We start from the raw sequence: 27323 nt of genomic DNA, 5'->3' as shown, positions 1-27323 counted from the left end.
GTGTTTAAGATTCCATATTATTCCATATATTGCATTTGAAAAAGCAGCTTTATTTCATCTCATTAACTTTAATGGTAAAATAGAAAACCTATATTTTATAAGGAGGCTCATATGCAGCCAAGACATGGAATGCAGATGAGCATTATAGATAGTGGTTTCTCTGAGGCATGTATGTTACGGGTGAATGGATCAGTATCTGCTGCCTCCCAAAGAAAAGCTACCCAATACTTTAGACACAAGGATAAGTTTTCATTTTAGGAGCCAGCAAAGGGGAATACACTTGTCTCTAGCAGCAATCTCTCTCTCTCTCTCTCTCTCTCTCTCTCTCTCTCTCTCTCTCGGATCCATTCTATTCTCTTGGTTGGTATCTTATCTGTTTTTTTATATTGGTAATATGGGACCTCATGGTGATTGCATAATAATAACATACAGTGGGGCAGTGGGAGTGGGCAAGATAGAGATACAGTAGGTTGCTATGCTTACTTTTTGTTTGCTGGTAAGTAGAATTGTAGCCTCAATATACCAGCACAACCACCAGTGCCAAGTTCAAAACAAGGGTTTTGATTTAAAACAACAACAACACAGAAAATAAATTCAAGTAAGCAATGCCCACCCACTTTAAACATTGTTCATAGAGCCAAACAGCTATTTAGAATAATGGAACTGTAGTCAGAAAGAAGCAAAGGCCTTCGCTGAGATTTGATAAATAAGATGTTCATCTGGTCACTCATGGTGAGTAGACATCACCTTGAGGTGATCAATGAAGAAAACTTTTTAAAGACAGCTGTTTCTTTCCTTATTGGCCACTGACGTACCGTAGTTCATTAATGTAGGTTTGTGCAGACAACTTTACTTTACTAGCAACCTTTGTGGACAGAGCTGCAAGTCTGCCTTTATGTTCTTCCCAAGCCTGAGGACAGCTCTGTTCATTCCCCACCCTTCACCTGTCCAATGCAGACCCAAGCATACCATAATCATGGCCAGATAATCATGTGCACAGCACAAGAATGTTTGCAGAACATATCATGCAGCAATGAAAGGTGAAAACAAATTCAGTCTCATCTGGAGGGAAAACCTTTCATGACTCCAATAGGGTAATCATTCAGACCCCCATTATGAGAAAAAAACATCCAAACCAATGCAAATTTTATTGAACTGTTATTCCAAATCTCCCAGGATCCTATAATAATGTATTTATTTCTTATACCTTGCACATCTGACTGGAAAAACAGCAGCAACACAACAGACCATACGACAGAAGGTTGTATATTTATCTCTTTGACATCTGACAGGAGGGTGTTCCATAGGGCAGGCACAACTACTGAGAAGGCCCTCTGCCTGGTTTCCTGTAACCTTACTTCTTGCAGTGAGGGAACAACCAGAAGGCCCTCGGCGCTGCATCTCAATGTCTGGGCTTAATGATGCGAGCAGAGATGCTCCTTCAGGTATACAGGGCCAAAGCTGTGTAGGGTTTTAACTACTATGTCTAGTAGTTGAAACAACAGACAAGCAGGTAAGTCTAGTCACAATTTGAATTTCTCAGCAGAGGAAAGCTATGTTGGAGGATTTAAATGGTTTCAAGACATAGCTACACAGGGTGGGTCCAAGGCTGCAAATAACTTTTATAAATTATGTTCAGTACAATCAAGGAGGTGTGCCAGAACCGTAATCCTGCCATCATAGGAACAAGCGAACGATAATATATACTGTGAAAGTATATGCATTCCACACAAAAAAAGTGTAATGTTCTGAAAGTGTCTGACCCGACACAAAAGTCAAGTAAAAGCTAAAGTCCAAACTGCAGGGTCAAACACAGCTTTGGGTGTAGTCACATTCAATAAATAGCAATGTACATTAAAAATTATACAGGAATTTAACACACGTTAGTGATAGCCAAATTTATTTCCTGGTTCAATTTCACCGACTTTGGGATGCGGGTGGCGCTGTGGGTTAAACCACAGAGCCTAGGACTTGCCGATCAGAAGGTCGGCGGTTTGAATCCCCGCAACAGGGTGAGCTCCCGTTGCTTGGTCCCTGCTTCTGACAACCTAGCAGTTCGAAAGCACGTCAAAGTGCAAGTAGATAAATAGGTACCGCTCCGGCGGGAAGGTAAATGGTGTTACCGTGCACTGCTCTGGTTCGCCAGAAGCAGCTTAGTCATGCTGGCCACATGACCCGGAAGCTGTACGCCGGCTCCCTCAGCCAATAAAGCAAGATGAGTGCTGCAACCCCAGAGTCGGTCACGACTGGACCTAAGGGTCAGGGGTCCCTTTACCTTTTAGTGATGGCCAAATTTATTTCCTAGTTCAATTCCACTGACTTTGCTGGTTAGGATATGATGTGAAGCAATACTGAAGTATGAGTGTCAGTTCTGTTTCTTGTTTCTTAGCATTTACATGCCAATATTTTATTAAAAAGGAGACATGAAACCCTATGCTGTGCAGAATGGCTAGCAAAGACAGTAGGTTCAACAGAGGTTGTTTTCGAAACATAAGACGTTTGGGGGCCAGTTTCGGACCTGGAGTAAGCAGGCACGGCTTCCACTAATTGCAGTGGCACGGCACACACTTCCCCCAAATCAGACTTTGGTGCCCAGTATTGATATTATATAGACCAAAGAATATACTTGCCAGACAAGAATAGGAATCATTAAGTCTGTGGTCCAAAGTGAGGCGCTGAAGCATCTCAAAGAGTGCAGCGTGGTCAAAGTTACAGGGATTGGAAGAGATAAATTCATCCATGCCATGCTTTTGAGCTCTATCTGCATCTGTTCATTTATACATATAGAGAAAGAAACAATTTAGAGAAACGTTGCATTGCATAAGATGCATCAAATGCTATTAAATGAAGCACGAGAACTACTTCGCTCCCTAGCGTTCGGCTGAATTCCAGGCTCACAAGCCTCTATCAAATAGTCTTCAGCTTCCATTGTCAACTTGCAACACTTATTTATTGCCTTGAGGCCAAAGGTACTAGAATCAGCATCTACCCCACTTGAGCACATTTCTTCTGTACTTAACAAGAGAACTTTTCCCTCATGAAAGCAAACAAACCTCCAAAAGAACTCATCCCAAAAAGCAAACTAGAAGGACGGACACAAACAGCCAGTTCCTATTTATGTATTTCTAAATCATTGTAATAGATTCTGCCATTCTAAGGAAATGTGGTTCATTATGTTTTCTTAATTTTACTATATTTGGCTAAGCATAAGCCCTTTTAGACTTTTTGGTACTAAAATCTTATCCATCATGGTTTGTTTGTTTTTTTACTCAACCTGCAGACATAAACATAGGGGTGTGGGTTTTTTGCTATTTATTTTTTTTACAGCAGATTTAAAATCTTTTCTGGAAGAAACAACATAAAAGATGCTCCTTTAAACATCATAAACAAGTTAAGTGGAGGTGCAATTTCTATTTCAGTGACAGAGCAGTCTGATTATTATTTTTTGGACCCTATTAAAAATTGATTCAGATAATTACTGTGCAATCCTATATACATTTCAACCCAGAAGTATGTTTTACAGATTTTAGTGGGACTAACCGTCAGGTAAGTGCACATAGGATTGCAACCTAAGCATTGTATCAGGGTTCAACTTCTGTTCTACTTTGTGGGGGACAGGAGAAATGCAAGATGCTGCCCTAGCCTAATAATAATAATAATAATAATAATAATAATAATAATAATAATTTTTTATTTGTACCCTGCCCTCCCCGGCCATAGCCGGGCTCAGAGTGGCTAACATCATGTAAATAATACATGTTTAACTCGGATAAAATACCCACTTTGTTCGTTTCATTTTAAGCTGATGTCTTTTGGTAGAAGTTTACAGAGACTACACCTATTACTCACATTAATTAATTAACTAATTAATTGAAATCATACCTAGATAGCAGGAAGTATTTTGTAGACAGGAGCATGTCTACAAAAGACACTGTTTCCAGTCCTAACGCAGATGTGTTTTGTTCAGGAGCAACAGAATTAAAATAACCCCTTTCCCTTAAATTCTTTTTCTCCATTGACTCAGTTTTCTGCTAAGTGAGGCCTTGCACAAATCCTCAACAAATAAAGCAGGAAATCGGGATTTAAATCCCCACCTTGTTTACAGCTTCCTACTAAGGTCTTAAGAGAGTTAGCAAAGCTGAAGGGCACAATAGCACACTTAAAATGAAGACCTAGAGTTTCTTTGGGATGATTCTCACTTCAAAAGCACAACAAGATTTTTCTTTTTAGAGGCCTGTGTTTCAAAAACAGCGAGTGGAGCTGTGCTTATATAGAAACAAAGGAGATTTCTGCGAAAGGTTTCTGAAGTGGGGAGCACTGCACAAATTGCTTTGAGAACGCCCGGCTCCTATATTAAGGAATTAGTGCAGCCTTTTTTAATAAAAAGAAAACAAGAGAAGGGAGGGGATGAACCTTTTATAGTATATTATCTACATAGAAGATTTTGGTTTTCTAAAAGGCTACATGAGCAAACTATAAAACCTGCAGCATCTCCATTAACTGCAACGAGGTGTTAGTTCAGCAAATAATGTATGTGTTTCTTTGATTCTGTACGTTGAACTAAAAATGGCAGCCTAACCTTTCCCTGTACATGCTGACTTGGAATAAAACCTCACTGAATTCTGAGGGGCTTAACTGCAACCCACTGAAAGGATAGGATTCCAGAGTATGGTTTTATGTTTTTTGTTCAGTATGAACATATTTTATTCAATAACTGGTTGATCTTCTAATTTATCTTTTATCAAATTAATTTCTAGCTGCACGTCTACAGGGCAGCGTTAAATATAGTTTTATCTGGTTGGCTGATGCCACACGATTAGCCCTGTGTGTTTCTCAGTTCAGTGGCAAGGAATGTGTGAATTAAGTCAAAACACCTTGGCTGCAAGCCATAGTGCCGGCTCTACCATTAGACAGAGTAAGGCAGCTGCAGGCTACAGCAGAGAATGTCATCCCATCATCAATACTGATGATTGTGCATTGTTAAGTTACAATGGACTAGGCTGTAAGTTTACTTTCCCTTCAGGTTTAAGACCTTCAGCCAAGTCCAGTGTAACCTTGGGTTTCAAACTGCAGCACACTATGAGCAACCAATCAGATGCTGTCTATCTCTTTTGACAGACGATGCCCATCCCCTCTGGGCCAAGATCAATTTGATGAATACAAATACACCAGCAAAAGGCTTCCCCACCCCTGCCATTTTCAAGTTTTACAGCAGCCAGAATAATAAACACATAATAAATCAAAAGCTTCACAGTTTTAACAGGCTGGATGAAGCTTTTTAAAATTATTTTAAATAGTCAAGGCTGTAGTGTTCAAATTTCCCTGAGTAGACTGCAAGCTGACAAATTGGCTGGAGGCCTTCATTTGCCAGTTCTGCTCAGATATTTCATGACTTTTCCAATTATGAGCCATGGTGCCTTGTCAATCCCGATGCTTTAATAAGTGAGCCAGAGTAAACTGGCTACGAGTTGAAAGCGCCCCTCATCCTCTAAGCGGGTAGAATTCTGACCTCACAGGAATCCAGTGTCATGCTCAGCCTCTTTTAATAGTTATTAAAAATTAAATGAACCTACATGATTTTTTTTAATTTTAAAAAACAGAAGCTTACATTCGAGTCTTTATCACTAGACATGGCCTGATATGGTAGTTTGGCTCTGAGTATAGGTGGGAAACATGTTTATTTCTCTCTCTCTCTCTCTTTTTGCAGTAGAAACTGGTCTTCAGAATACATGCACATGGGTGCTTTTGCAAAGATAAAGAATTGCACCTGTGCATGGCTGTGTCTGCCAATGACTTCCCCTGCATCCTACCTGGTAACACCAGGAATAAGAATCAGCTGGGACAAAGTTATTGCTGAGTCATCACTGACCCAGCTTCCCATAAGAACAGCAGATAGGCTGCAGGCAACCAAACAGACATACCAGCTTTTGAGAGTAGGAATCTGTCTGCCTGCCTCCATCATTTCCCTGCTTCCCTGAGCTTCCTACTAGGTGTCTTGGTCTTGCTTGGTAGCATCCTGTCCTATATTGCCTCGACTCTAGACCTGACTCAATTTGGGCCAGGATTGTGGTCCGTGGTCTTTTGTAGTAGACAAACTAGGGAGCATGTGGCAAAACTGTTTCTGCAATGCACCGCATCAGCCTGTAGCTGGGAAGAACAGGAAGACTGACGGCTGCCCCATATTTAAAAATGACTCCCTGTACATTGAAAACTTCTCATTTTCCCAGACACCATCATTTTTCTGTTTAAGTAGGAGTGCTCTTCCCTCCATTGAGAGTACTGATAAATGCTGCCCCCACCTTCAGTACTGAGCAATGCATTCCAGGGACAACCTTTCTCTAGCCAGGTGCTCTAGCCTAAACCAGACCTGCTTCTATCATGCTCACTGGGCTGCCCTTCCCACCAGCTTGGCTGCAAAATGTCAGGTCCTGGAATCACTTCCCAGAAGCTTATTGCTCATGCTCCTTTCACCCCGAGCAAGTGGTGTCCTTCCAACATGTGTTGGAGCCATTCTATGTGGATATCTAGCCTGATGCGATGATTACCATGAGGTGACAATTTCACGATGGGATGGGGTTAACAGTTCTGAGAATACGGCCTGTGTACACTGCATGAGGTAATGGTGGTATGGAATTTATTAGAGGTTTAACAACTTGCCAACCAATCTTCTACCTAGCTTCCAAGCTTTAGAAGCCTGCATATCAAGCTCCCACACTAACCTGCAAACGTACCCAGCCCTCATTATGCTGGTGGCTGGGTTAGGCTCATGCGGAGGTGCAGTTAGGGGAACCAATGCCTCCACATGGGGGCTGCACACAACCGCATCCCAGCGGCCACGTACATACAGCATCCATGAAGAGGCTATTGTTCCCACAGAGGCAGGGGCGGAGGAAGGGTGTGTGTGGTGGGGGTAGTCCGCCCCAGGTGTCGCCACTGAGGCGGGTGACAAAATGCTGGGCGGCACTCACCACGGGGCCTGCAGCGTGCCCAAACCACACGTCTTTCCTGGGAGAGACGCGGTGGCTTATGCGCGCAGGCTCCGTGCTGCCCCAAACAGTCTGCCCGCCGCCTCCCCCTCAGCTGTAAGGCAGACTGAGTGAGAGGAGACATGCAGGAGGCCTTGTGGAGCGTCCTGCCCCGGCTGGTCCCACCCCCTAGGCACAGGGCGTGTGCGCCGCCCCAGGCTCCCGATTGGCTTGCACTTCTGTGTAAAGTTAGTCATGTGAAGTCAGTTCTGTGAAAGCCACTGCTGTGAAAAGAGGTGCTGATGAAGTTTGCTGTCATGATGCAAAGCCAGAATGAGCAAGAGCTACATAGGGGTGGGTGTACTGAGCTCCTTTGCAGCCACTTCATCCCTCTCTTTGTGTGAGCAACCGGACGAGCACTTAAACATAGCCTTCTGTTAGGTGCAAACCTAAGCATGTCTTCATATTCTGGCCTGTCGGGAGGCCAACGGCCATAGTTTCTGGGTATGCATATGAAGGGGAGCTATGGTTAAGACCTGTGCCCTGCCTTGTTCAGCTACTCCTGTGAAGGGGAAGTGCAAAGGTGCAAAGCAGTGGGTTCCTCAGACAGAATACAGTCCAAATCCAGATACTGAAATGGACGATGGCATAGGCCTTACAGAGTAATTTGAATTTATACGTTCAAATAGTGTCCACTGATCATTAGCTACAGGTTAAGACTGAAGAACGGAAGATGTTCAAAATTGCCCTCTTAGATCTGGATACTTAAAAATAAAACATGGCTCAAGTTGGAGATGGGTTTGGAAAGCGATTATGCTGCAGATTAGGCACCCAGACACAACTTTAAATGTTATGCTTTCTAATTGCATTGTAGCTCTTTGGAATACCTAGAATCTATGTTGGAGGATAAAATATTAATTAACATCCTACGTTGGCAATGCTGTTTTTCCCCCTTCATCAAAATGATAAAATAAATGCACCAGCAAGCTGTTTTAGGGTTTTTGATTGGCTTCCATTTTTAGCAAGTGTTGATTTGGCTGGGGCAGAAATATAGACTTGCACTAAAACATTTCTCTTTCTAGGAAAAGCAAAGCATGATATCTAAACCTACTGTCCTTTGTTACCTTCCCTCCTGCTCCACTTTAAATTACATATGGGTCTAATGGTTTCAATGCAATCCCTGCCAGCTATATTGAAATATAAATATTCTTTACAGTTTGAAAAAAAAGATTTTAACCAATTATCAGGATTAGGTGGGTTTTATGCCATTCCTTGAATATTACAGATGGTTCTTAGAGATCTTAAATGAATCACTGGTTAGCAATAAACTATTTTGGTTCTCCTGAAACCCTGATCTTCTTGTCAACAACAGCAATGACAATATAAACTTCCACAGCAATGTACTTTTGGAAGTCTTTATGTTAAAGCATTTGGCACATTTAGGATTCTTTGGCTTGGACCTCTGCTTATGGGAGGTGAAGGCCATGTGAATGGATTCCCCCTTCCCTGAGAAACTGCTCTGCTGAGTTGGGGGGCTCTTCGGAAAAGTGTGGTAGGGAGGATGTAGGGCAGGCATGGCCAAACTTGTTTTGGGACTACAATTCCCATCATCCCTGACCACTGGTCCTGCTAGCTAGGGATGATGGGAGTTGTAGTCCCAAACCTTCTGGAGGGCCAAGTTTGGCCATGCCTGATGTAGGGGGAGGTGGACTTGCCAAGAATTGCCTCTCCCCCTTCTTGCCAGCAGGAGCCTGTGTGCTGCATCTTGACCCTTTCCATTTGCAGAAAGAATCCAACGCATTCAACACGGTGCTGAAGGCCAAGGAAATGTTTTGTTTTGGGGAGGGTGGGGAGATTCCGTAATAGGAGTTTGGTACCACAAACAATACTAAATTATTTGCAACTTTTGGATGGAAGCCTTTCATAATAGAATGCTTCTCTGGAGATGTTTCTTTCTCCTCCCACCACCATGCATTAAAATGTATTTTTTTGGGAGGGGAAGATATTGGTTGTGAATCAGTGGGGGCTTTTCAGCTGCTCCCTTCCCGCTGCAGCCTTGCTGTGCTTCTTAAAAAGTTGCCCCATTGGACAAGGGACCATTTGGACTGGATTTTTGTTATAGGCATATGGGGCTGCTGTTGAAAGGGAAAGCTCTCCTTCAGATCAGCACGCAATCTCTACAGTAGAGAAGATTCCAGGTTCTATTTATAGCATTGAAAGGTAAGACTAGGAAAGACCCCTGCCAGATACTCGGAAAAGTACCTGGAAATCAGTGTTGACAGTGCTACGGTACATGGAACAATGGTCTGACTTGGTTTAAGGTATGTTCCTATATAAGCACGGCAATTTGCGGGTTAAATCAGTGGACGTTGTAAACCTCTACTGTCATTAATAATGTTTTGTATATATGCCTCACTTCTGAAAAGGCATGTTGCCTTCAGGAAAATACAGCTTTGAAAAATACTGCCTTTCCCCTTCCTGGTGCTATAAGGTTGGCTGTAGAAAGGCCACTTTGGGTGTGTTATCTTCTGACCAAAGTAGACAGAAGCGTCAAGCATCTTTCTCTTTCTATTTATTTTCCTTCTTGTTGCTACATCAAGACTTTAGACCCATTGGGATGGAGCCTTACAAATGGGTGCAAAACTCCATGAATGATTCCTGTTATAAAAGGCTGCAGCACATTCATTTGTTTGCAAGGGTCTGAAAACCTGTTTTGTTTATTTCGCAGGAAATAAGTAGCTTTGTTTTAGCACAAAAAGCCAAATGAGCATCTGAGTACATTTTTATTTTAGAACAGATTTGTTTATATATATATATATATATATATATATATATATATATATATGCAACCACCAGCAACCGCTGAATTGTAAATTAAAAGGTGACTTTGTATTTTATTCATCTGGAAAATGTGTGCTTGTCATATCTGCTTGACGTTACAAGAATGAAGTTATGGTTTGGACAGTAACAAACAATGACACTAGTCAACCTCATCAGTAGACATGAAATAAAGGAATGACAATGATTGATGGCAGCTATTCATTTACAGATATTTCTAGAAGATTCTTTATTGGCATAGTCAGGCAAGCATACATTCTCTCTCTCTCTCTCTCTCTCCCCCCCCCCCCCCAATTCTTAACTCTTCTTTAGCTCTGCACAACAGTGGATAAGAGGGCAAAAGGGACTTCAGGCAACTCCCAGCCTCTTGCACACACAGGCAACTGAATGCTTTGAAGAACTACTATGCTCCTTCATAGTCTCATAGGTCTACGCTGAATGGATGCACAGAAAGTAACTACTTAGGAACAAAACACTGCAGTAAAGTGTCTAAAGAGAACAAGCACACTTCAGAATTGAGAGAGAGAGAGAGAGAGAGGGACAGGCAGAGAAAGAGAGAAAACCCTGAGCAGCATATAATTCGGTTCTAAAGACTGCCTCACTGCTAATCTTGGCATTTGGTGTACCAACTCTAATTACACGAGGTTGCTATCTCCCTTGCTGTTTTAGGGTGTGCCATAAATTTGCCCCTGGTTTGAAGCCAACGTGATTGTTCTTATAGGACTTCTCACTTGAGTAAAGTTTCATACAATACTGATCCCTTCTTTGGCATTATTTCAGTTGCTTTAAAAACAAAACAAAACAAAACTGACCATGCTTTATAGTGTTTGACTCCCTATGGCATAAACAAGCATATTCCTTTAAATTTGTTTCAATGGTTTCTCTCCAGTAATGCATTTGACTGTAAATCACTAAATTATGTTATTGCAATAAGAAAAGTGTTTAATAGGTAATGTTTTAGTGGTACTCTGAATAAACTAAGTGGTCCATTCAATAAATAGATTTCCGAAAACAAAGGAGCGTGCTAGTCACTGCATTTTGAATTGTTTTGAATGGAGTAATTAGAGGGCATTTTTTTTTTGGCATTGCATTGCTGTTAAAAGGTCCAGACAGTGATTTACAGTATATCTGAAGTTCATGCAAAAAAAATGTGAAAACTGAATTTGTATTATAATACTGCATTCCTGTAATGTAGCATCTGCAAGTTGACAATACAAGAAAACATAAGCAGTGTTCTCATGAGAGATAAATAGAGACTAAAGCAACTAAAAGCACACACATTGCTGAAAATAAAACAACTAAGAGGATAGCAATGCATTCTAATGCAAGATACATACTGTCAGACCAGAATTCATTCAGTCTTTCTTTTTTTTTAAAGAAGCAAAATCCAGATTTTCTACCCCCAACTCTGTTCTATAGCAAATCTGATCCTCTTTAGATCTCCCCCACCAACTTAGAAAGAACTAAAAATAAAAATAAAAGAAAAATTGAGTAAAAGAATTTAAAGAAAAGAAAAGAAAAGTATTTGCTAGAAGTGGTGAAGAAATTCTGCCTGGTATCCAGGGTATGCTTATGGAAAAAAAGAAAGAAAAGGGGGAAAAGGAGTATTGCCTCATGGACAGGAGGTACAGCAACCCAACTGCTCCATTTCATTATTGCATTCAGAATACTCCAGGTACATATTTGCCAGCTCTCGTGACCAGTAAAAGCTCCAATTCTCTCTTAAGTAAAGGTGCACTCACCATTTGTATGAGGAACAGCTTTTTGAACATAAATAAAAAATTAGTACAGCATATTGTTTAAAAGTTAACATGGAGGGGAAGGGGACTTGTTTTTATTAGGACGAATTCAGCTTGTCTTTTTTTTTAAAAGAAACCAGGATTAGGGGAAAGGAAACAAAAAGATGATTTAGCAGCTAAAGATCCCTTACATTTCCTTTCTTTTAAAAAGACTGCTGTTTTGCTAAAGCAGAGTTATATATGAGATCGCATGCCAAAACATTCATTTTAATGGATTTATTTTTAATTTTTAATTTTTAGTGGTGGTGGTGGAAGAGGTGAGGATGGGATAAAGGAAGAAACCCTGTCGCTTCTAAGCTATTCTCTCTCTCTCTTATGTGGTTATACATATGGATATGTTGAAAAACGAAAAAGCAAAAGGTTACCAAAATGATCACCACATAAGACACACATTTTTGGTTTCTAGACCACTGGAAACTGCTACTCAATAAGCAGTCATACTTGCGCCCGCAGGGAACTATTATTGCTCTTGTTAATTCCCCACCACTTTAACATACAGCACCTTCCCTCATAAGGCTCACTGCCCTACCTTTCTATTCTTGGAGGTGTCCAGGGTTAACACCATTCTGCTGGTGAACTACACCAAGCTAATCATTGGAACGGGGAAAACAAAACAAAAAAGAACGGTAGGTTGGCAAAGTGCAGAATGATCTGTTGTCAGGCATCAAAGCAGTCAAAACTAGATGTCAGTTCCATGAAACAAAAGAAAGGTAATAGTTACAGTCTCATTGTGATGTTAATTCATATTTACAACCTTGGGATGAAGAAGAAGAAAAATAAAAAGGAAAAGAAAATGTCAATGGTTGGCTTTTACTAAGAGGATCAGTTGATGCCAATATGAAAGCCAGGGAGAGAAGGCAATTATGCAAACACCACATGCATCCTAATTTCAGTATGGAAAACTTACATTTCAAACCTAAATTCAGGAAAATAATATGGAAAATTTGTACTACAAAATCTAAACATGAGAAAGATTTAAGAGGAGGAGGGGTGGGGTGGGGAAGCACATTGCATATGTCAGATAATCGACTCTGATTATCTGATCTGTGCTAGCTACAGGGAAGCACTTACCCTTAAGTCCAGCTAGAAGTTAGCAGGGTAAGAAGGAACAAACCAGAATAACATAAAGGCTAGCAACAAGGCTCAGGAAAGCAGACAGGAGTTCTAACCTAGCAGCTAGAGTACTTGGGTTCAAGCAAAGAATGAAACAAAAAATAATAATAAGAGTAATAAGAAAATCAAAGACAAATAAAGAAACTTTAAAACAACACGAATATACAACAACACTTAACAGCTGTTTTTTTTTTTAAATGAAGCTCAAAAACCTAGCCATATAAATATATATACAAAATATATAAAGGGTGAAACAAAGGATCACACGAATTCTCAAAAAGAACAGCCAAATCTTTTGCACGTGATGCGACCAACATCGTAAAATAGAACAGATACCACAAATCAAACAAAACGAAATAACGGAAAGGAAAGGAAAAGCACAGGTGATATGTGAAACAATTACTGAACAATCTTTCATGTTTAAAAGAAGGTTTAAAAATGAAAGTGTGTGTGTCTGTGTGTGCATTTTGGCTAGCGTGCCAGTAATAAAACAGAACAGATAAAAATTGATATCCCCAGACAAGTGGCCGTTTCATGAAACTTTATATATTGCCAAAGGGTGTTGTGCATCATTTTAGGAGTAATCAACAAAGGCTTTGGGTAGATTTTTGTTTTCCTTTTACTGAAAGCATATATAGCACGAACCTTCTAGCTTACTTACACTGAAATCCTATGCATACTTTCCTGGGAGAAAGCTCCAATGAACACAGTGGCTCTTACTTCTGAGTAAACATGCATAGGATTAAAGTGCTGGTTTTTATTGATTTATTGGTAGAAACAAAAAGCAATAACAAAAGTACCAGTCTCTCACAAAAAAATGGGATTGTTGGACTTTATAAAACTGATGAATAGCAGGATCTATTGTTTTCTGCATTTAAAATGCCCGCAAAAATACACTCCACTTTTAAATTTTATATACTTAAATAAAAGCTATCTGTTTCATTCAAAGTTGGAAGCCAGCTATCATACGGGAAGTCGAACGTTGCATAAAGTTTACATTTGCTAAGACAAATTAGGTGGGAACCAAATGAATTCAGTATTATTCCCAAGTTTCCCAACTGTAAAATGTGTTGTTCTCAAGTTTCTGTTTTACAGACAGCTTCATCGTAAGAACGGAGTGTTGTTGTTTTTTCCTGGTCAGTAACACAATGCAGCTCTGCCATCTTTAGGCAATTTATGTCATCTATGAAAGCATTAGCAAAAATTTTACACTAATGAAAAGTGCCTCTAATGTGTACTTTCTTTCATGCCTTTCATGTAGCCAAGAACTATATGCTACTGTGAACAAGGAAAAGTAAACAAAAAGGATATGCAAGCTAAATGCACAAGAATAAAAGCATTTCTCTCACAATAGTACTTACCTTTCTGTGGTTGAAGAAAAATAGAGAAATGAAACCCTTTAAAATGCAATACTTGATTTACATGGGAACTGAACGATTTGTTCTGTTTTCCCTGTGTGATACCTGGCAGTCATCATCATGTGTGCATAAAAAGGACTCACTTCTGATGCTTACATCTCTACCTGCGTATATTTTTTATTGCCCATTGATGCATTTTAACAAGGAGCTCGGTGTTCTGATGCAAGAAAAAAAAGTGATGCAAATATGCAGGCATTAATAAAGCATGACCTTTCACAGCCTGAGCTCACTGGTGTTTTGGTGAGCATGGGGGGGGGGGAGCAGCTGCGATGCATGGGTTTGGGCTAAAGGCCTGTGCACATATTATGCATTTGCAAGATGCACTCGCCTCAATATTTTTGTTTAGTTCATCCCCTCCCTTGATTTATGTAAACCACTTAGAGGTCTTTGTCAATTAAGTGGTATATAAACCCAAGGGTAACTGCGTTTCAGCTCATGACTGTATGAACATGGTGATTTATTATTATTATTTACGAGATTATGGATTACCTTTAGCAACCTCTAGTGGTAGTTTTTCAGCTATCTGGAGCTACCTATAGCCGTACATCTTACCTACCAGTCATTTTCTCTCGACCAGGACTTAAAAGGTCTGCAGTTTTCTACCCTCATAATACTCTGCTGTGGTTGTCTTTGTTGGCATATGTGTCTATTTCAATCACTTTGTGAAGAAACAGAATTATCAGAAGAAATAGGAATGCCTTCAGCCACTGCATCCATTTGCTAAGATGGAGCATGTGATGTTTTCTTTAGGGATAGGTTTCTGGAAAGGAAACTCATTTCGGTTGCCCGATTTGCTACTCCAGCAGAGGAGAAATGCAGGGAAAAGCCAATTCTACTTCCATGTTTTTTTCCAGATTTTAAAGCACATTTAGCACACACAGCTTCCCCTGTGAAATCCTGAGTACTATAGTTTATCCCTCACGGAGCTACAGTTCACAGCACCCTCAATAAACTGCAGTTCTCAGGATTCTACAGGGGAAGCTGTGTACTTTAAATGTATGATGTGGATGCGAAACAAAGTCTGCAAATGAAAGGGAATGTCTCCAGGGAAGAGATATTCCACAAAGGAGCACATGATTGCTCTTATTAGCTGGTCAGTTTTATAAACAGCTATGCTAGGAATAGAGGGACATGGGTAGCGCTGTGGGTTAAACCACAGAGCCTAGGACTTGCTGATCAGAGGGTCGGCGGTTCGAATCCCCACGACGGGGTGAGCTCCCATTGCTCGGTCCCAGATCCTGCCAACCTAGCAGTCCGAAAGCATGTCAAAGTGTAAGTAGATAAATAGGTACTGCTCCGGCGGGAAGGTAAATGGCGTTTCCATGCGCTGCTCTGGTTCGCCAGAAGCAGCTTAGTCATGCTGGCCACATGACCCGGAAGCTGTACGCCGGCTCCCTTGGCCAATAAAGTGAGATGAGCGCCGCAACCCCAGAGTCGGGCACGACTGGACCTAATGGTCAAGGGTCCCTTTACCTTTTTATGCTAGGAATATAACTCTGGCAGAATCTGGGTATCCAGATCACTGGATCTTTTAATATAAGGAGCTCAGCCGTTAAGCCACTAAGAGGAAACGCATAATGTGTGCACAAGCGCCCTGACATGTTCTGTCTTTTCCTCTCTCTCTTTGCCTCAAAGTCTTGCTCAACATGGTGTTAGATATACAAGGCTGAAAGAGGGGGATGGATCGGGGAAGGCGTCACATTCTGCGATATGCTTGGCCCATCCCAAAGCAGGGGAGCAATCTGGGGCAGCCGTAGCTAAGTCTGGAATTTCCATTGTCTCATTTTGAATGTGGTACGTTCTCAGATGAGGAGCACCGCAGGATTATGAGGAGTCCAAAAGAGGAGAGGGGGACCATTTGGAAATCATTATGGAGGCTCCCGGTGCTGATCAGGGAGATCCCATGGGCTTGAGATTTGTATGTCCCACACTTCTTGACTTCGCCAGCTAGGGATTGTGGGGAATGGAGACCATTCTTTAAGAACTGAAGAGCAAAACAGGAAATTCAGAATCCTGAAAGGTGCCAAGTAGGTAAAGACAGAGCACATGGAATGCTTGGAATGGGAACAACACAGCTTTGGGGAAGTGTATTAGATTATGTAAAGGAGAAGTATTCTTATGACTCACTCTTGGATTAGCCAGCCATTCACAGAGCTAGGAAAGGCCATCAGACTGCTCTGTGGGGTCCTTGTGCAAGCAATTCAGAAAAGTATGCTGTTTACTTACCTGACCTGCATCACAAACGTGTAATGTCATTAGAATCATGAAAACGGGCTGCTCCTAATGTGTGCAGTGTGTGTGTGTGTGTGCACATACACCTAAAGGTGATGGGAGCGAGGATGCACATGCCATTATAAGGCCCAATGCTGTAGCATTTCAATCCACCAATCAGTCAAACTGCCACTTAAGTCAATGAAAGTTTTCCTTTTGTAACGGGCAACAGAAGGGAAACCATGAAAGGAACAACCTTCAACCGGTCTGCATCATGCCATGTTTTCATTCGTACTGAAATGAAAACCAAGCTTTTGCTGGGCAATAATAAAGTCAGAGTAAGAGTCCAAGCTATGCAAGCATGTGATAAAATGATATCGGCATATCTAAATAGTTCTCAAAACTTTAAAAACCCTCACAGATATACTCTGTAGGGGGGAAAGGAACTAAAACATGATCAGCAGCGAGGTGTTTGTATGTAAAGGCAAGCGCTTTTGATGTATTTCAAATTTACCAGAGCCTTCAACACATGAGAGGGCAAGGAAGGATGACTTGGCAGAAACTTTGATTTTGGGCTGCTTAGAAACTTTTGATTTTCAGGAGTCTTAGTGAGAAGGCTGAAGAGTGTATCAGCTCACCATGGGTTTACTGTTCACGCAATTGGTTGATTCCACCATGTGGAAGTGACCACAACCCTCTGGAAATGTTATAATCAAGTTGTGGAGAATGGGAGAATCATGAACTCCACCTCCTTGGCATACCATACATCTGCGAAGGAGGTTAAGCGCACCATAGGCCCCAATCCACATAGACACAATTGACTCAATCTGTACATTGTTGTACAGATCTGTTTTATTGTTGTTTGCCGCCCTGAGCCCAGCTTCGGCTGGGGAGGGCGGGATATAAATAAAATTTATTATTATTATTATTATTATTATTATTATTATTATTATTATTACTACTACTACATTGCAATGTATGGATTATACAGGTTCTACCCTATGCCCATTAGGGTCTATTTATTTAAGTCCCTATGCAGGCAGTATAATCTACACATGGTGTAATTATGATCCTTCTTCCACATGTTGATTGCAATAGCTGCATAGGGCTCACGTGAGTAAGCTCCCCAAACCAACTTTTTAAGCTGAAAGTGGTCAACGTCCTACACCAAAGATTGTGCTAGAAATTAATTTAGCTCCTTCTCCATGGGACAACTTAACAATCTTAGCAGCACAATTAGTACCATTATGCTAAACCTCTTCCCAAAATCATGTCTCTGAGCTAGTTTAAAAGTGTTACTGGATTTTAAATTCTCCCTTCTTTTGTGTTTCTGTTTGACGCTCTGGGTTTCTTTGAGAGGAAGGGTGGATACATAATTAATAATATAAATAAATAAATATCTCTCAAATTGCATGATTAAGTTGGCAATCTTATACACACTTACCTGGAAACAAACCCCATTTAATCCAATGGGTCGTATTTCTGAGTAGACACGCATAAGATTGCACTGCTAATGAATCTGCTAATGAATCTATTTCTTTTACAAAAGGTGACATTTGTGAATGGAAATAAGTTACGTGCTTGTGGAGTTTAAAACTCTTAAAACAAACAGTTCAAAAACAGTAAATTGATTATTACAATGAAAAATTTACAATCAAGTGGCTGAAAACCACGAGTGCACCACAGATTTATTTGGTCTTGGGTTAAGAGGTTCTTGTTTCCTGTAACTAACAAATACAATCCTGTCTCTCTGTGCAGTTTGCCAGCCTGGGTTCCTGGTTGTTTAAATTTGGATAACATATAAAGCAAAAAAATGTGCTTGTGATCTACAGCTGATTTAGAGGATACAGAAGGTGTTAGGGGACATTTACATCTGCTTTTTCTAAAACAACACCAGCAGAAGACAGCCTATGCTGTCCTATATCAAAACACCAATCTTGAAAAGATGGCTGATTCCTGGCACTGTATCAACCTGGTAGCCTCCATATGTTTTTGGACCACAGCTCTCATCATTCCTGATCATTGATCATGCTGCCTGGGTCCGATGGAAGCTGTAGTCCAAGCATCTACATGGTACCAAGCTGAGGAAGGCTGGCATAAACAGCTGGTTTTGTTATGGGACGGAATATGGCTGTCCTTATGGTTTGTCCCATAAAAAATGGAAAGCACAGAGAAGAACTGAAAATTATGGGTGGATGTTTATGCAATTGTTGTAAGGAACAAGTGTGGAATACCCTATAGAGACATCTTCTGAGAACCTTTCCATCAAGTATTGCATTTTAGACTTTACTCTGGATGTTTCCCAATAGGATTCTTTTCTCAGTCCACTGCGCACAGCATCCAGAACCCTCAGATGTGAAGATAAACCAATGAAAAATGTATTTTGAAAAAGTTGGAGCCCACCCCTGCTCCCCCATTCATGAACAAGCAACCTTTTGAGCAACCCCCCCCCCACTTCTTCTCTCTCTCTTTGCTTTAATTAGAGCTTGTTTTACTTACAAAATTGAGAGATTGGGGCGTCTAGCTGGGGCACGTTTCCTCCTTTAGCATTAAGCTTTTGAACTTGAGTGGGGGGCACAGGCTTGTGGGACTGGCCAGTGGCTCGGTACATGGCTTGGACCCACAGGATCCGGTCCTGCTCATCGTCGCTTGCAAAAATCACCGTGTCGCCTTCTTTCACCGCATTAAAAAATGCTCTGCCGCCCTCCAAACCTGAAGAAGACCAGAAACCAGCAATTAGAATGGCAGCAATTGGAGATGTGATTTGGGATTCAGTGGCTGGCATCCTAAATGCAAGGTTTGCCCAATGAGTCTTTCTCCCTTCCTGCTCGTAGTCTCCCATGCCTCCAGGAAAGCTGCTCCGGAAGGCCAGGAGATTCTCCAGAAGGAAATGTGATGTGGTGCAGAAAGCTGCAAGATACAGGGGGAATCTGAAGCCCCTGCTTTGTATGAGCATTCAGGCAAAAGACCTTTAGCGTCCAATCCAGCAAGCAGAAGGGGGCAAACGACTAGGGTCAAATGAAGCTTAGGAATGTAGGAAGTGGACTTATTCCAAGTCCGACCTTTGGACTATCTAGCTCCATAGTGTTTGCATTGGCTGGAAGCACCCCTTCAAGGTTTCAGACAGGGGTCTCTCCCAGCCCTACAAATAAATGGACACACATAATGTACAACCAACCCTTGGAAAGTGACTGTGCCAGATTCTATGTGATGTTATTTCTGCTCTTGACACTTAAGAAGTTGCAGTCTCCAGGCAAGTCTTTAAACAGGCATGTACTCAACCTCCTTGAAGAGCAACAAGTTACTGCAAAGCCCTTCCTCATACTTTCCTCCCTAGTGTTAACAGACGGGCCCATCAGCCCTAATCTATGGCATTGGCTACCAAGACTTCTGCCCCTGCAGCCACCCTTCCATCATAATCAAATATCCCATAATCAAAGACTTCGGAGAGATGTGGAAGAAACCCTTGCCTCACACACACTAATCAATCAGTTGCCCATGAGTACGATTTGGGGATCATATCATTATGGATGCAGAGACTTAGGGCAGTTTTCAATGACAGGAAAGTGTAATCTATAGGATTTTCTCACATTATGTGGGATCAGAGGGCACCAGTTTAAGTACCCCTTTCGTAGCTTGCAACAACAAACAGAAAACAAGCAGCTTGCAGAAATAAATGGAAGAAATCCTGATTAGGCCCATAACTGTTCAGCAAACAAGCGGGCAACCAGATAATAAAGAGACCAGTCGACTTATCTACCTGGCTGTGGGTCTGTGTAGTCCACCGTGTATCCATCAAGCTGCAACAGCTCTTGAGGCTCAGCTTTTTTCTCTCGGTAACTGCACATAGCAAATGTATATTGGCTAACCTGCAGGAAAATCAGAACACTTAAATAGCACCCGGTGATGACGGTTGAATTCTTCGAAGTGGCAGCATCTGCAAATATTTAGGCAGCCATTTAAATATCTATCTATCTATCATCTATCATCTATCTATCTATCTATCATCTATCTATCTATCTATCTATCTATCTATCTATCTATCTATCTATCATCTATATCATCTATCTATCTATCTATCTATCATCTATCTATCATCTATCTATCATCTATATCTATCTATCTATCATCTATCATCTATCTATCTATCTATCTATCTATCTATCATCTATCTATCTATCTATCTATCTATCTATCTATCATCTATCTATATCTATCTATCTATCTATCTATCTATCTATCTATCTATCTATCTATCTATCTATCTATCTATCCATCTATCATCTATCTATCCATCTATCATCTATCTATCATCTATCTATCTATCTATCTATCTATCTATCTATCTATCATCTATCTATCATCATCATCTATCTATCTATCATCTATATCCATCTCTATCTATCTATATCTATCTCAGTTGAAACCCTAGTATATGAAACCTCTCCCCAGTTGTAATTTGGGATCATTACCACCAGTCTTGAAGTGCACAGGTTTCTACTTAGCGGAAGAGAGAATGTTGGGATACTACATTCATTATCCTAGGGGCACATAGTAAGACCTTGGCCTTCCAATAATCAAATATATGCCATGGCGTGCCCAGGAATGTCGGCAGAGCCTGCGGCTGTCTCCTGCCCAGCAGCCTAAGGAAAAGCTTGAGGAGTTTGCTTCAGGCAAAACAATGCCAGTCTAAAAAACCCATGGCTTATTTGATCAAGGACAGCATTGGGTCCAATCCCTACTTCCTTCTTCTTCTTGGCATGCCGTAATGGTAAACCTAATTTTCCTGTTACAACAGAACTGGGAAACCATAGTTTACATAATGCTTACAAACCAAGAACATTACATCTGCACTGGGCCCTCGGCTGTTCACTTGCAGATGAATAACCTGTGACTTTAGGAAACCAGAGGTAACCTCCTCTACACAGGCACTAGATATGGACTGCAGATCTCTACTCCCAGTCCCTGAGCAGTTCAGAATCCATGAACAAGCACAGAATAGGTTTTAATTATCCCTAGGAAGAGATTAGCTCTGTGCTGATAAGTCTCAGATTTATCAGTTGATGGGCAAACACTCTATAGCCCTTGCCTAACTAACTTGAGTTGTTTTATCGTGTTTTTAATATTCTCTTGGGTGGGCGGGGTATAAATATTATTATTATTATTATTATTATTATTATTATTATTATTATCATCTCCATGGGGCATCCAGGGCCAGAGACTTCCAGGTAGAACCTGTTGAGGGTAGCAGTAACAAGGAGTCAAATGGCAAATGAATAAATAAATTGTTCTGACTACGTCCAAAACGATCCTTTAACATTCCTTAAAAACGAGTTCACAGTGGGCTTTTCACTCCCTGAATTGATCCCAGGGCTTTTGTTATTTTTATTTTTTTGAAGCTATTGTCCAAAAGGCGGAATCTACATGCTTTGAAACCGCTTATCATTCATCTGGAGAGCGCCAGAGTGACACACTGTCAGAAACAATGTGCACTAAATTGCTGGTTGCCAGTCATATTAAAGCAATATGAAAACCCCACAGATATGTACAGTTGTTGTCGTTGGTCCTGCAAATGGCAGCTCTCAGTCCTCTGATTTACCATCTATCTGTGTGACATGACACATTCAATGTCAAGTTCTTGACGGCACTCTTCTTGCTGGCTGCAGGGGGCTCTGGCATCGCCTTGAGGTGCCCATCAGGCTGCATCAAGAGCTAGCTTGTGCTTAACATTTGAAAAATCAGGATTGTCTAGGAGAAGGCAGTTAGAAAGCAAAGGATTCTCCTCAGCTCTAGGCTAGGAACTTACAGTGAAATTTACTGTCAAATGATTTCAAAATGACTTTGTTAAGGTTGTGTCACATTCTGGATTCCTGACGCAATTATATTGGTTTGGACATTTCCTTGACCTCCGAAGGAAACTTTGACTCCTTAAATTCCTTAAAACTCTTGTATCAATGCATTGTGTTTGTCATTTTGGAAGAACTGGGGGGTGGGGTTGGAAGAAATCCCCCCTTACTCGCTGGATGTCAGAGTGTTTGCTGGCCATCGCAGAAAAGCTACAAGACTTTCTTCCAAACTGCACCGTACTATTAGCAAGAATGTATATAACAAGATGTATATCCGCGCGCGCGCGCACACGCACACACACACACACACACACACAACTTGCTAGGATATACAATAAGATGTGATTTATTAAAAACAGAAGATTTTTCAAACAAGCTAAGATAATTTAGTGCCATGCTGCCCTCTTCTGGTCTCAAATAATCATTAATCGTGTGCTTATAACTGCCACCACCTCACTCTCAAATTTGTTGCTAGCTTCTCTTGCTACTTTCTCCACACTCTGATTATCCATACTTTAAAAACCCACAAGATATTGTTGTGGTTCCAAAAACCCACACGAGGAAAGGGAGCCAATTTTCAAGGTGTTACTGTGAAGGATTTATCACCAGTCACAACCCATCTGGGTATCTCTAGTCATTCCTTGCATCACCCAGGCCTTCACAGCGCTGGGTTTCTTTTGTTGTTGCCTCCTGCATTAGTGTTTGCCTGTTGCAAGGCTTTAAAGATGTGTTCCCAAATGGTCAGCATCTACAGGGGCGTGTGTGAATGAAACCTGCCCACTCAAACCATGCAGTGCTACCATGGCCTAATTCTGATGCCCGTGGGTGCAACTGCGCTCTTAAGGCCTTCCCTTGGTACTTGTAAAACCTCTGAGGTGTGTCACCAATTGTCCCCATCCCTTTGTCATGAGGTGGTGTGAGGGGTTAGCTACCCCTGCCCTGGAAAGGTACATAGCACATATAACAGCAGTCCTGAAAGACCTACACTGGCTCCGACTACATTTCCGAGCACAATTCAAAGTGTTGGTGCTGACCTTTAAAGCCCTAAATGGCCTCGGCCCAGTATACCTGAAGGAGCGTCTCCACCCCCATCGTTCAGCCCACTATCTCCTGAAGGAGCGTCTCCACCCCCCATTGTTCTGCCCAGACACTGAGGTCCAGCACAAAGGGCCTTCTAGTGGTCTCCTCCCTGTGAGAAGTGAGGTTACAGGGAACCAGGCAGAGGGCCTTCTTGGTGGTGGCGCCCGCTCTGTTAAATGCCCTCTCATCAGGTGTCAAGGAAATAAACAACTCTCTGACTTTTAGAAGACACCTGAAGGCAACCCTGTTTAGGGAAGTTTTTAATGTTTGCTGTTTTATTGCTTTTAATATTCTGTTGGGATCCACCCAGAGTGTATGTATGTATGTATGTATGTCCGTATAAATAAATATTACGCTGAAGGAGAAAGTTGGAAGAGCAATGTTCTTTTCCACTTCCTGTTTCAGCTCTATGAGCTTTTCAAGGCTCAGATCAGCACCTGAGCAGATGAACAGCAAGCATGGCAAATGAGAAATATTTCTAACTAATCAAAAAGCTGCTTCCCTTTTGTGTTGCTTCTTGGAACACTTACTGCATTGTTACCAAGCACAGAGAATAGAATGAGAGAGAAGGTGTGTGCGGACCTGCAGATGGGTGAGATTCAATAAAATGGACCCTCCTAAGTTTCCTTCATGGGTTCCATCCCTTCAACTCACCATCAGATCACAGCACATCTCTCTCTGTTGGCTGAACTATTAAAAAAAAAGTATCTTGCAAACCACCCTGAGATCTTTTGATGAAGAAGGGCAGTATGTATATAAATCCAGTGCTTTTTTCCTGGGGGGACGCAGGGTACGCATACCCCTAAACATTTTGTGAATCTAAGTTTGGCCTCACTGAAGGGCAGTATTTCAATATGAGTAGGAAAATGAGACTACCCCTAAACATTTTTAATAGAAAAAAAGCACTGTATAAATCTTAGCAACAACAACAACATTCTTGCTCACGTGTCTGTGAGACAGAAAGAGAAGTCATTGTCCCTAGATATGCAGCGTGTTGCTGCCACCTTCTGGACAATTCGTGACAAATGATGACAATGTTCAGTCTCCAGCTTCCAGTTGCTCAATCAAAATAATCAGATCTGAATTACTCCATGAGTGTGAAATGAGGGATGCCAGCAGATATTACATGTCCGTGGGAGACTAGTTCCTTTGTCAACCAGAATTAACATCTCATCAGGGTTTTTCTTTCTGCAATGGTTTTCTCTAAAAGTATATATTTTGTAATTCTGCAAATGTGTTCTTAATTTGTCATCTCTTTTGATGCGTATGATTCCTTTTTTGCAATGCCAGTAAACACTGGGTACCTGATTCATGATTTTCTAGCATACGTAACTGAGCCTGAACAACCCCAGTTCAGTATCTAGAGAGATAAGCTTATTTGCCTTTTGCCATAAAAACAATAGTGTGGTACCTTAAAGACAAACACATTTATTATAGCATAACCTTTCCTCAATTAATCAGCTGAAAAATGGAATTTAGAAGGAAAATTCCAGTATAAAACTGCTGAATTACAACTAACAAGAAGTTTAATTTCATTCATTTGAGTCCGAACAGAATTGATTTGCTGTCCTGTCCCACCACAGGTGTTAGTATCTTTTTATTCAACAGGATTTGAAACCTCAAAAAGGTTATCCCCAGCTACAAAAGTCACTGGGCTTATTTTCATCTCTGATTTACATTTCAGCTCTGATTTACTTGTCACAGGCTCTACTTCTAATTATTTATTGATAAGATTAATTCTAAACTGACAACTCATTCGAAAAATATTGTGGCAGTGTACAATACAAATGCTTTTTCACTGAACTCCAAGTTCTACAAGCCCCTTGTTTAAGCAGAGGCTGGATGGCCATCTGTCAAGTATGAGCTAGTTGAGATTCCTGCATTGCAGGGGCTTGGATGAGATGACCATTGAGATCCATTCTGCTAAATGCAAACTACATGATGCAGTGGACTCTAGCCCATGAAATCGCATGCCGTAATAAATGTGATTTCGTTTAAGGTTCCATTGGCCACCTCATGAGAAGAGAAGACTCCCTGGAGAAGACCCTGATGTTGGGAAAGATGGAGGGCACAAGGAGAAGGGGGCGACAGAGGATGAGATGGTTGGATAGTGTTTTCGAGGTTACCAGCATGAGTCTGACCAAGCTGCGGGGTGCAGTGGAGGACAGGAGTGCCTGGCGTTCTCTGGTCCATGGGGTCACGAAGAGTCGGACACGACTAAATGACTAAACAACAACAACAAGCCCTATTCAGGTGTTTGGTGCATGTACATTAGCCTCACACCTTGCATGAGCAGATCCCAATCCTAGATGACAATGTGCACACCAGCAACACCTTTGGCTGACACAACAGCACCAGTCTGAAGGCAGTCTATGCAAGCGCAGATATATGTGTGTCAGGCTCTATCTACAGGGAGAGGCCCCCTGGTTCCCCCTACTGTGGAGGGAGTCTTTCATGCTGATCACACATTGGGGAGAGTGTCGTTGTGGCATGCACTTCGTCATCGAGGGGCTGGGACTAGTCAGCACATTCTCAACAGCCCCTTCACGTGACCTTATGGAGCAGTGCAATATCAGCAGGTGGAGGCCATGTTCTTGTGTTGCTAAGTGGCAGTGATGAGGGGAGGAATTCACTGTAGCACTCAGTTAAAGTTAGCAAACTTAAAAATGGAAAGCGTAATGCTGGCGGTCAACAAAAGAGCTTTAAAGACTGTTTCAAGGCAAATCCTTAAAAATGTAGTATAAACACCAACAATTGGGAAACACTGGCCTGCGAGTGCTCCAATTGGAGAACAGCCTTTACCAAAGGCCTCATGGGCTTTGAAGACACTCAAACGCAGGACACAAGGGAGAAACGTGCTAGGAGGAAGGCACGCTTGGCAAATCCACACTGTGATAAACTCTCACCCGGAAACCAATGTCCCCACTGTGGAAGGACGTGTGGATCCAGAATTGGCCTCCACAGTCACTTACGGACTGATTGTTAAAACTGTGTTTATGGAAGACAATCTTACTCGGCTAGGAGTGATCGCCAAAGAAGAAGAATGCTATCAGAATGGCTTGCAGAAGAGAGAGTGCAGCATGGTTCTTGTGGCTGGTTGTGCACCAGATTCCTGCAGCCCCGATACGACCAGTGGCATGACCAGTTGTACAACAAACTTCCACTAGCAGAACTGATGCACTGGATTTCACACTGCGCAACCATTATTCTCACCCTTATGCTAGCACAACCGCCCTTGCACTGTCAGAGAACGTTGAATGTTCCTCAACTTTTTCTGGGTCCAGTCTAAAGTGCTGGTTTTAAAGACCACCATATCCCATATGTACCTACCTGAAACCTCAAGACCATTTTGGGGGACATATTAAAACCTCATTGAACTGGGCTTATTCAAGAAACAAATCCCAGAAATTAAAAAAGCTGCCAACCAAGAACAATCTTTGCTGCTCTTTCTGTCATATAGTGACAGGAAGCTGGCTTCAAAACTTTGGAGCCACCATTAAAAAAACAACAACAACTTGTTTGGTAGTGACCACCAGCTGTATAGCTGATAGGACTGTCAAAAGACTTTAAGTGCCAGATTTTAAAGACCAGGAACATACATGTGTGAGAACACAGCAAAGATTTCTGTGACATCATTAAGACATTTACAGTTGAGGTATGTCTGGTTGGATGCTTTTAAGAGCCTCATATACAGCTGCGGCCAGTAGGGTAGTTCACAAGCAAGAATCACTGTTTTGGTGTTGTGAGGGCAGGGCAGTGGCTCACTTAGCACCATGATGTCAGTGGGCTACGGCCATTTGGAAAGCTGCTAGCCAGCAAACAACCAACCAGGTGCTTGCACGATGCTGACTGAACTGTGCTCTGCCTCACCATCATCTCCCGACAGATGTTAGTAAGGACCTACATTTGCCTCCAACCTCAGTTGCCCAGTAGAAGCAGCCAGTAATTCCCACCACCAAATCTCAGTCAAATTTCATGGTTCTGCTTGGCATACCTAAAGATGAATTTCCTAACAAGAAGACTAATTTGGTAGTTTTCAAGAATACTAGATAG

At 41.6% G+C, this 27323-nt stretch overlaps 1 protein-coding gene across 13 annotated transcripts in view; it reads right to left on the bottom strand.

Moving 5' to 3' along the window:
- Positions 1 to 27323, bottom strand: part of CADPS (calcium dependent secretion activator) — a 334379-nt gene that overhangs the window by 138488 nt on the left and 168568 nt on the right. For all 13 annotated transcript variants that reach the window (XM_079958109.1, XM_079958115.1, XM_079958104.1 and 10 more), the window contains exons 10-12: positions 20105 to 20213; positions 18844 to 19056; positions 2631 to 2767 (exon numbers count right to left, since the gene is read on the bottom strand). In XM_079958109.1, coding sequence (XP_079814235.1) covers positions 2631 to 2767; positions 18844 to 19056; positions 20105 to 20213 — 459 coding nt within the window. The remainder of the gene's footprint in view (positions 1 to 2630; positions 2768 to 18843; positions 19057 to 20104; positions 20214 to 27323) is intronic.

The sequence above is a fragment of the Podarcis cretensis genome (genome assembly GCF_951804945.1).
Source record: "Podarcis cretensis genome assembly, chromosome: 2".
In the NCBI taxonomy this organism is placed as follows: domain Eukaryota; kingdom Metazoa; phylum Chordata; class Lepidosauria; order Squamata; family Lacertidae; genus Podarcis; species Podarcis cretensis.
This window is presented reverse-complemented; position numbering and strand designations above follow the sequence as displayed.